Here is an 11,428-nt window from a genome sequence, read left to right as displayed (position 1 = left end):
GTTTTTGACTTTGGTTTTCAACCTTTTTCATGCTAAGGACACCTAAATTGATATATATTTGACCACGGACCCTCATCTCAAAATGTTTTGTGCCAGCTGGACCCCCAGAAAAGAAGATTTATGTTAAAAAAGTGCAAAATTCTGCAAAATTCCTTCAAACACTTTCAAGATTTTTTGAAAAACGGCACAAAGTGACGCACTGTGAGCTTCTATATCTGCTATTTTTGAATAGCCAACGTATACTATATGGATAAAAGGGTGAAAATGTATAACCACCTTTTGCTGGGGACCCCCTGGAACCCCCTCAAGGATCACTGGTGGTCCCCGGACCACTGGTTGAGAACCACAGTGTTAGAACATACAGACATTGGTATGTCCGGGTAGTATAACATTCTGTTGAACAGTGGATAGAAATGCTGGTATGTTTATTGTTTACCTAGTGCATTTCATTCACAATGTATACTTGAATACTTGGCACCGAGTGCCGTGCTATGAGCTTGCAGATCTGCTATTTTTGAAAAATCTTGAAAATGTGTGAAAATCTGTGACTATAATATATCTTTTAAAGCACATGTTTAATTCAAATCTTTGCTTCTGGGGGTCCCTGGCACAAAACATTTTCAAATGGGAGTCCGCGGCCAAATGTATATCAATTTAGGGGTCCTTAGCATGAAAAAGGTTGAAAACCACTGCTTTAGTAGACACCTGCTTCTGCACGGTCGACCCTGCAGACATGGCAACTTATTATCTGCCTGATCTGATGCTCGTCTTAGTGTCCAAACGACAACGTCTTGCTGGCGTTGTTCATCTGATCAGCGCAGCCTATACCTCCATCACTCAGCCTATATACCTCCATCACTCAGCCTATATACCTCCATCACTCAGCCTATATACCTCCATCACTCAGCCTATATACCTCCATCACTCAGCCTATGCACCTCCATCACTCAGCCTATATACCTCCATCACTCAGCCTATATACCTCCATCACTCAGCCTATACCTCCATCACTCAGCCTATACCTCCATCACTCAGCCTGTAGCTCCATCACTCAGCCTGTAGCTCCATCACTCAGCCTATACCTCCATCACTCAGCCTATATACCTCCATCACTCAGCCTATGTACCTCCATCACTCAGCCTATATACCTCCATCACTCAGCCTATGTACCTCCATCACTCAGCCTATATACCTCCATCACTCAGCCTATATACCTCCATCACTCAGCCTATGTACCTCCATCACTCAGCCTATACCTCCATCACTCAGCCTATATACCTCCATCACTCAGCCTATATACCTCCATCACTCAGCCTGTAGCTCCATCACTCAGCCTATACCTCCATCACTCAGCCTATATACCTCCATCACTCAGCCTATGTACCTCCATCACTCAGCCTATACCTCCATCACTCAGCCTATATACCTCCATCACTCAGCCTATCAGTGGTGGAAAAAGTACTCAAATGTTTTACTTAAGTAAAAGTATCAATACTGCATTATAGAAATAGGGTCCAGAATTCAACATTTACTTGAATAAAAGTACAAAAGTATTGGCATCAAAATGTACTTAAAGTACCAAAAGTAAAAGTACTAAAATATTTGAAAATAGCAGATCTACAAGCTCACAGCGCGTCGCGATGTGACGCGTTGTGAGCTTGTAGATCGGCTATTTGAAAATAGCCTAGGTATAAAATAGGGCTAGAGTGGTTAATGTATGTTTCATAATATAATAATTTATATCTGCAAAGTAGCTGGTAACTAAATTTCTCAAATCATTGTAGTGGAGTAAAAGTACAATATTTGTCTCTGAGATGTAGTGGAGTAGGAGTAAAAGTATTGGAAATTGGAAATACTCAAGTCAAGTACAAATACCTCAAAATTGTACTTAAGTACAGTACTTAAGTAAATGTACTTTGTTACTTTCCACCACTGCAGCCTAATACCTCCATCACTCAAGGCTAATTGGCTGACTGTAAGCTCAGCCAGTCCTGTGCTGTGCTGATGTTTTTTTAATGATCGAGAAAAATGACCTATTTTTTGATGAATTATTTATTTCATCGTCGGGGAGAAGGACGTCAAGGGCATACGGTAACAGTGTCATCACTGTCATGTTCCCATGGGCTGGTCCCAACCAATAGCATTCATTTCCGAGTCCATAGGATATAGAAAGATGGCGGATTTGAAATTGCTGAAAAATAGGCTTCATTTACGGTCTATAGGGCATCGCAGTTGCGGCCACTTCCGGGTTCCACTGCAAAATACTCAATGCATTTTTCCCATTGACTTTTCCAAAAATATTTATATCAATTAATTTAAGCCTAGAATCAAGCTATCCAGGCTCCTGGTGAATCATGACCATAAAACATTATTTTCTGTGTTTTTTTAATGATATGATATACTATATTTAATAAATACCCTTTGTTTTGCCGTTTTCAAAAAAGTTTTTTCACAGAATCAAACGTTTTATGGTCATGATTCACCAGGATCCTGGATAGCTTGATTCTAGGCTTAAATTAATTGATATCAATATTTTTGGAAAAGTCAATGGGAAAAATGCATTGAGTATTTTGCAGTGGAACCAGGAAGTGGGCGGGAACTGCGATGCCCTATACGGGGGTGACACTGTCCATATTTTTTACGGTCTATGGTTGCCACATCTTGTCAGCTCGTAGATCAGTTATTTCCATTTGCACTCTCTCAGAGTTACGGACCCATTAAAGCATCCATTTGGACCCCTGGTGGTCCCCCGAACCAGACGTCGAGAACATTCAAAAGCGCCAAGTAAACAGCTTCTTTATTATTGTTCTTCTTCTTCCGTTCCATTTCCCCCTACTTCCTGTCTGGTAGAAAGGTGGACATGGATCACTGTCTGATTCGTCAGTCGAGGGAGAGTGGGCGGAGCATTCTGTGCATCGTCATGGAGAGCATCCGCACCACGCGCCAGTGCTCTCTCACCGTGCACGCTGGGATGAGAGGGACCACCATGAGGGTAACACACACACACACACACACACACACACACACACACACACACACACAGTGGTGGAAAAAGTACCCAAATTCTTTACTTAAGTAAAAGTACCAAAACTGCAACATCGAAATACTCTGTTAGGGCGCGCTCCCACCGCACTTTTATTTTACCTCTGGGGCAGAATCTGCCAATGCTTTGTCAATGCAAATGCGTGGATTCACGCAAGAGCAGATTTTTTCGCTTGTCGCGCAGACCGTGCGTTTATCCGCTCTACACGAAGAAGCATAAAACTGCTAGAGGCAGGAGCTGATTTTCTCCCTCTGTCCAATCGGGTGTGTCGAAGGCGGACCGTCCCAAGACTCAGGAAGCAACATGGTGCTCTCAGTGGCCATGGGGTAAGTGCTTACCCCATGGCCACGGATTTTACAATCATGTACGGGCCCTCAGAAGTACCCGTATCTTCCGTATTGTTCAATAAAAAAGCATTTTAATCCGATTGGTGGCCAATTTCCCATAGTTATAATGTACCAACAGTGCAATACACCTCTCAACCGCTAGGGTCGCGCAGTTGAAAGCATACGGAGAAAATGACCACTGATTGGATTTAAATGCTTTTTATTGAACAATACGGAAGATACGGATACTTATGAGGGCCCGTACATGATTGTAACATCCGTGGCCATGGGGTAAGTACTTTATATTTTAAATCTGAATGTGTATGTAGATGTACGAACCCCAAGTGTGAAAGTGCAAAGGCATTTTTTGTCTAGTGGCTAGTGTCTAGTGGCGGTGCGGGCTACGGGGACGGTCTTGAATGAGCCAGCGGATTCTAGAAAAACGCTGTGACGCACCTGTCACTCACATTCAAGACCGTCCCCGTAGCCCGCACCGCCACTAGACACTAGCCACTAGACAAAAAATGTCTTTGCACTTTCACACTTGGGGTTCGTACATCTACAGGTGTATTGCACTGTTGGTACATTATAACTATGGGAAAATGGCCACCAATCGGATTAAAATGCTTTTTATTGAACAATACGGAAGATACGGGTACTTCTGAGGGCCCGTACATGATTGTAAAATCCGTGGCCATGGGGTAAGCACTTTATATTTTAAATCTGAATGTGTATGTAGATGTACGAACCCCAAGTGCACAAATCATAAAGTACTGGGTGAGATGCAACAGCTACAACCAGTTGGTCCACTGAGAGCACCATGTTGCTTCCTGAGTCTTGGGACGGTCCGCCTTCGACTCACCCGATTGGACAGAGGGAGAAAATCAGCTCCTGCCTCCAGCAGTTTTATGCTTCTTCGTGTAGAGCGGATAAACGCAAGGTCTGCGCGATAAGCGGAAAAATCTGCTCTTGCATTTGCATTGACAAAGCATTGGCAGATTCTGCCCCAGAGGTAAAATGAAAGTGCTGTGGGAGCGCGCCCTTACAAGTAAAAGTGTAGAATTTAAAATTTACTTGAGTAAAAGTACAAAAGTATTGGCATCAAAATGTACTTAAAGTACCAAAAGTAAAAGTACTAAAATATCTGAAAATAGCAGATCTAAAGCTCACAACGTGTCGCGATGCGACACGTTGTGAGCTTGTCGATCGTCTATTTTCAAATAGCCTATGTATAAAATAGGGCTAAAGTAGTTAATGTATGTTCTATATATTATAATAATTTATATCTGAAAATTAACTAGTAACTAAAGTTTTCAAATAATAGTACTGGAGTAAAAGTACAATATTTGCCTATGTAGTGGAGTAGAAGTAAAAGTATTGGAAATTGGAAATACTCAAGTAAAGTACAAAGACCTCAAAATTGTACTTAAGTACAGAACTTACTTTCCACCACAGCACACGCACACGCACAGCACACGCACACGCACACACACACACACACACACACACACACACACACACACACACACACACACACACACACACACACACACACACACACACGAACACACTTTACCCCTTGACTCTTTCTCTTAATCTGCTCTTCATTCAACTTCCAACTCTTTCTCTACTTCTCTTGGCCTGATGCTGTATCTCTTTCGATGTTTCTATTTCTCACTACCGTCACTCTTCTCTAAATCTCTCACTCCTGATTCTCTGTTGCCCCAGCTGAATGGCATTTCTCTCTTTTTATCTTATTCTTATAAAAGCTTTTTTTTTCACTCTCTCTCTCTCTCTCTCTCTCTCTCTCTCTCTCTCTCTCTCTCAGTGGCGTGCACAGACATTTTGAGGGGCAGGTGCTCAAGTAAATTATACTTTTTTTTGTTTACTTGGTCTGCTCTTTTTTCCCTCTACACCTATACCTCTTTGCCAAAAATAGCAGATCTACAAGCCCACAACGCCTCGCGCTGAGAGGCGTTGTGGGCTTGTAGATCTGCTATTTTTGGCTAAAGTTCTCCTCAGAAAAGGGATGCTAGGTTTCGAGTGGTTATGGTAAAAAGAAAAATCATATCACATAAAGATTTGGCGGACCCCCTGTAGTAACTCTGAGGACCGCCTAGGGGTCCCGGACCCCCTGTTGAAGACCCCTGCTGTAAACTTTTTTTTTCTTTTTTTCAAAAGGGCACTTCTGGTCAAGAGGGCAAAGGGCAGGTGCTCTAGCACCACCTAGAGTCTATCTGTGCACGTCCCTGCGCTCTCTCTCTCTCTCTCTCTCTCTCTCTCTCTCTCTCTCTCTCTCTCTCTCTCTCCTCCCCTCACGTCATACATTCATTAACGAGGCATCTTTGACACCTGACTCTCCATTAGCCTCGTCGTAGACTAGGGGGTAACGGCTGAATGCTTGATGGCCTCGACTGCATGTGACATCAGTCGAAATGAACGGCCGCTCACTCGTTACTGTCGTCGACTAAAACTATGACGAAACATGTTCGTCGCCTACCTTTTTTCACTGACGAAAACTAAATACGAACTACGACAATGACGACAAAAACTAAGACTAAATACATTGACAATTTTGTCAACAAATAAAAACTAGACAAAAATGTTAGTGAGGGACGAGTCGAGTGGAGAAGAGATCCAGTAGAACTAAAAGACATTCTATGTCATTTTATGTTTGGTTGCGCTCGGGTGTTGAGCTGATAGATCGTCGCAGATCGGCTATTTTCAGCATACAACCAAGTGTAAAATCTGCCATTACGACATTTTTGTCGACAAAGGTAGTACAAAAATGGTTGGAAAATGGCAGATCTACAAGGTCACAACGCGCCGTGATGCGACGCGTTGTGAGCTCGTAGATCGGCTATTTTCAAATAGCCTAGGTATAAAATAGGGCAAAATGGTTAATGCAGGTTTTATAATGTAGTACGAGTAATTTATATCTGCAAAGTAACGAGTAACTAAAGTTTTCAAATAATTGTAGTGGAGTAAAAGTACAATATTTGCCTCTGAGATGTAGTGGAGTAGAAGTAAAAGTACTGAAAACTGGAAATACTCCAGTAGAGTAAAAAATACCTCAACATTTTACTTAAAGGAGGAGTTCACCCAAAAAATGACTTATTTTCTATCAATTACACACCCCATGAAGCCTTGAATTCATGGATTTATTTTTGTTTTTGTGGCATTCCTAAGCCAATAATTTGATGACCGGGTGTATTTCCAGTAGGAGACACAAATAATCTACGTTGTGTCTCCTACCGGATACATTAGCCGGTAGGAGACGGGAATCAAATTATTAGATTAGGAATGCGACAAAAACAAAAAAGAATCCATGGATTCAAGGCTTCATAGGGTGTGAAATTGATAGAAAATAAGTATTTTTTTGGGTGAACTCCTCCTTTAAGTACATTACTTGAGTAAATGTACATAGTTATTTTTCCACCACTGAATAGAATCTTATATTTAGTCGGCTAAAACGAGACAGACTGAATGACATTGTATGCAAAAGACAAAACACTCACCACTCACACTTCAGTTTCAGATCGACGACGGCCGCAACCCCCGGGGCCGAGACAAGGCCATCGTCATCCCCGCCCACACCACCATCGCCTTCAGCATCTGTGAGCTGTTCGTCCGCCTGGACGGGCGGCTTGGTACGCAGCAGTCTCTCTCTAAGTATTTTGTCACGGTGGCGCCTATACGTCAACCCATTAAGACCTGAGGCGATTCTTTAAAAAAAAAAAATCTAAATCCTAACAGTTTTTTGGAAAAAACTCTAAAAAAAAAGTTTTTCAAGATTTTTCAAAAATAGCAGATCTACAAGCTCATAGCGCGGCACTCGGTGCCGCGCTATGAGCTTGTAGATCTGCTATTTTTGAATAGCCAAAGTGTAAAATAATGCTTTTTTTTTAGCTCAAATCAAAAAATGACACAGATGCGTTCCAGGTCTTAATGGGTTAATGACGACAAAAGACAACACCTCCATCACTCACGGAAGCCATGGTTCATACTTCGCCATTTCATGGCGAGCAACGCGCAAGTATACGTCAGGCTTAAGAGAGAGATTTTTTTTTGTTTCTGTCGCATTCCTGAGCCAATAATTGGATGACCGGAGGAGTCACCACTAGTAGGAGCCTCTTTCCTACTGGGCAGCCACTCGGTCATCGAGTTATTGGCTTAGGAATGCGACAAAAACAAAAAAATCTCCATGAATTCTAGGCTTCGTGGGGTGATAGAATATAGTGATTCATAGAAAATGAGAACTACTCCTTCTAGGTTACTTAAGACAGTGGTTCTCAAACGTTTTGATGTCAAGGACCCCCAAATTGACACTTATTAGCCCACGGACCCCCATTTGAAAAGATATGCCACGGACCCCCACAGAAGAGATGATTTTTTACAGCTCTAGCAGTCAACTCTCAACCATTTTAATTGAAGGACCCCCAGTTTGGCATGCATAAGGCTACGGACCCCTATTTTATGGCATTTCTATCTCTGGGATGAACTCTGAGAGTGTACAAATGGAACCAAATGGACCCGGGTCCATTTGGTTCCATTTGTACACTCTCAGAGTTACAGACCCATAAGGGTCCATTTGGTTCCTAACTATCCATCATTTAGCTGGGGACCCCCTGGAACTCCCTCAAGGACCCCTGGGGGTCCCCGGACCCCACTTTGAGAACCAATGACTTAAGACATGGTACACACACACACACACACACACACACACACACACACACACACACACACACACACACACACACACACACACACACACACACACACACACACACATTACTGTGTGAGGGGGATGGTTATGGGCAGGTGGCAGGCGGCAGGTGACAGGTTAGTAACACTATAAGTGTGCAGCAGTGCGTTGCTAACGCCCGCAGTGTTCCCAGACGGCACCCTGGGTAATAAGAGAGGTGGCTCTTATCACTTCACCATTAACTAAAATCAATGATTAATTGGCCTGGTTGGTTGGATTGAGAATGATTGGTTGGTTGATTGATTGATTGATCGATCGATTGGTTAACCACATGCCCTATAGCTATACTGTGTAGCCTTAGTTGTACGTCGTAATAGCAACAATAGGCCATTTACAACTACAAGCTCACAATGGAGATGCAATGCGTCGCACAGTTTGTATTTGGCTATTTTCGTAGAACGTTCACCTACTGTATTAGGACATAATATGTCCTAATACAGTATATCCATATATTATATGGACGCTAGGGTTCATGTGGTTAATGTGTTCATGCACTGAGTGACTAACAGGCAGGTTAGACAGACAGACAGACAGACAGACAGACAGACAGACAGACAGACAGACAGACAGACAGACAGAATAATATATAGAATGCTTTGCTGATTTGTTTTTTCCCCCCTAATTGATCCATTAATCCATTGGTTCCAATTTTGAGGTAGTTGTACTTTACTTGAGTATTTCCAATTTCCAATACTTTTACTTCTACTCCACTACATCTCAGAGGCAAATTTTGTATTTTTACTCCACTACAATAATTAGTGTTACAAGTTACTAGTTACTTTGTAGATTTGGATTATTATTACAAAACATACATTACTCACTTCAGCCCTAGATACATTTCGGCCATTTGAAAATAGCAGAACTACAAGCTCATAATGCGTCACACATCGCAACGCATTGTGAGTTTGTAGATCTGCTATTTTCAAAAGCCTTTTATACATTTGAAAACTTGAAATGGGACATTCTGCATAATGAGTACTACTTTTGCTTTTGGTACTTTAAGTACATTTTGATACCCATACTTTTGTACTTTTACTCGAGTAAATTTAGAAATCCGGACTTTTACTTTATAACGGAGTATTTCTACATTGCAGTATTGATACTTTTACTTAAGAAAAACATTTGAGTACTTTTTCCACCACTGGTTCCTTGTCCAGACATCTGCGTGGCCCCAGAGTCGTGCGGAGGTTTCGAGAAGGAACAGATCAGGAAGCAGCTGGGAGGCTTCATCGGGCGTTTCTCCATGGGTCGCCTCCGTCGCTTCTTCTCCGGTATCGTCTACGGCAACCCCTTCAGGGCAGGTATGGTACTGCATCAGCTTATGACCCACACAGACTGCTCATTCTGACCTCCAGATCTTTACTTAGAAGCAGTGGTTCTCAACCAGTGATCCGGGGACCACCAGTGGTCCTCGAGGGGGTTCCAGGGGGTCCCCAGCAAAAGATGTTAATACATGTGTACGTTAATACTTGTGTACGTTGGCTATTCAAAAATAGCAGATCTACAAGCATGTAGATCTGCTTTTTGACATTTTGATCTAAAGGTGGCATTAGAGGAAAGGTCAGTGTAAAAGTAACTAAATACTTTTACGCAAGTCCTGTACTTAAAGGGGAAATCTGGACATTTTAAGTGTTATCTTTGATGTGTCGCTAATCACTCACCAACATTGAAAGGGACGTGAAGTTATTCCAGAGAGTCCGCTCTTGTTCATTCTGGCGACCCCCTCCTTTGGCATAATGGGCGCCTGTGTAAGTTTGAAAATCGTCTATTTTAACCAATACAAAGTTAGTTTTTTCTCTACTACTGCTCATCATGGAGTCTGATGATACTCAAACGCGCACGGATTGACGTGCATGCGTGGTCGTTCGTGCAGAACAAAGATAACACTTAAAATGACCGGATTTCTCCTTTAAGTACAATTTTCGAAAAATCGTACAAATCGAACAAAACATTTTGAGATGGGGGTCCGCGGCCAAATTCATATTGTTTTGGAGGTCCTTGACATGAAAACGTTGGAGCACCACTGACATAGAAACATAAGTTTTTTTTTTCTTTTCTTTTCATAACACTGGATTTAGAAGCCATTTGTAGAATCGGCTTCAGGTCTTAGTGGTTTAAGACCTTGTTTTGATTTTAATCTCACTGTATGTAAAGCACCTTGTGAGTTATCTCTGTGAGAAGTGCTGTATAAATAAAATGTACTTACTTACATACTCCCCCCCTCCCGCCCGGCCCCATGCAGACGACCAGACGTTCCAGGAGCTCACCCACTCCGACACCTACATGGACGACGTGGTCACCGACTACTACGAGAAGGCCGCCAGCATGACGGACCTCTCCTCCACCTACGGCAGGGACGGCAGCTCGCACGCGCGCGTCAACCTCCTCAACCACAACATCCCCAAGGGCGCCTGCGCGCTCTGCGGCATGGGCAACCAGAAGCGGGAGACGGTCTACGGGTGCCTGGAGTGCACCTCCGGCGGCCACAAGTACGTGCGCCTGCACGTGGTGCCCTGCTTCGACCTCTGGCATAAAACGCTTAGGTGAAAATGAAGTGGGGGGGGGGGGGGGGGGGGGGGGGCAACACTGGTGGGAGACAGTTCGACAGGACCTGGCGGTTAGAGACGTAGACATATAAAGGTAGACGCCTCCTCCGACTCTGGGGGCACGTCTGTATCGCGGGCCGCCATATTTGGGAAGGCACGCTTTTAAGGGAATTGGCAGAATCTAGTCGCATATTAAAACATGAAAGGATATTTTTTGATACGACTAGATTCTGACAAGTCCCGGAAAAGACGCGCCGTTATTGGCCAGTAGTCAGGAAGCGTGCCTTCCCAAATATGGTGGCCGCGATACAGGTCGCGCCAATGAACTGCAGCGGCCACTGAGGTCTCTAGGTTTCTATATCTATGGTTAGAGATTACAGTCTTGCTTAAATAAAAGGTTGCAGGTTCGAACCCCTGACTGCTGACGCGCGGAGTAGGGCGGAATCGTTTTCCGATGTCACTTTGTGTCCAGTTGTGAAGTGAAGAGCGATACTGAACACCGCTGACCTACCTGCTCACCGCCTCACTGTAAATCTACCGTGGGAAAACTACCATAAGGAAAAAGGGGAACAGGTGAAATCCTATAGAGCAGTGGTTTTCAACCTTTTTCATGCCAAGGACCCCTAAATTGATATACATTTTTCCGCGGACCCCCATCTCATCTTTTGCGCCAGGGACCCCCACAAGAGAAGATTCGTGTTAAAAAAAATAAAACTCTCCAAAATTCTTCAAACACTTTCAAGATTTT

The 11,428-nt window shown here is 43.2% G+C and overlaps 1 protein-coding gene across 1 annotated transcript in view; it reads left to right on the top strand.

The window, feature by feature from the left end:
• The window catches only part of pjvk (pejvakin), a gene marked incomplete at both ends in the record, with an annotated part of 13,945 nt that extends 3,264 nt beyond the window's left edge, over window positions 1–10,681 (top strand). Inside the window, 4 exons of the mRNA XM_084050831.1 lie at window positions 2,851–2,992; window positions 6,902–7,019; window positions 9,292–9,435; window positions 10,377–10,681. Of these exons, the coding sequence (XP_083906957.1) occupies window positions 2,851–2,992; window positions 6,902–7,019; window positions 9,292–9,435; window positions 10,377–10,681 (709 nt within the window). The remainder of the gene's footprint in view (window positions 1–2,850; window positions 2,993–6,901; window positions 7,020–9,291; window positions 9,436–10,376) is intronic.
• Window positions 10,682–11,428: the final 747 nt, after the last annotated feature.

Source organism: Gymnoscopelus microlampas, assembly GCF_963454915.1.
Source record: "Gymnoscopelus microlampas genome assembly, chromosome: 24".
Taxonomy (NCBI): domain Eukaryota; kingdom Metazoa; phylum Chordata; class Actinopteri; order Myctophiformes; family Myctophidae; genus Gymnoscopelus; species Gymnoscopelus microlampas.
The sequence above is the reverse complement of the archived record's forward strand: the minus strand, read 5'-3'. Positions and strand labels throughout refer to the sequence as shown.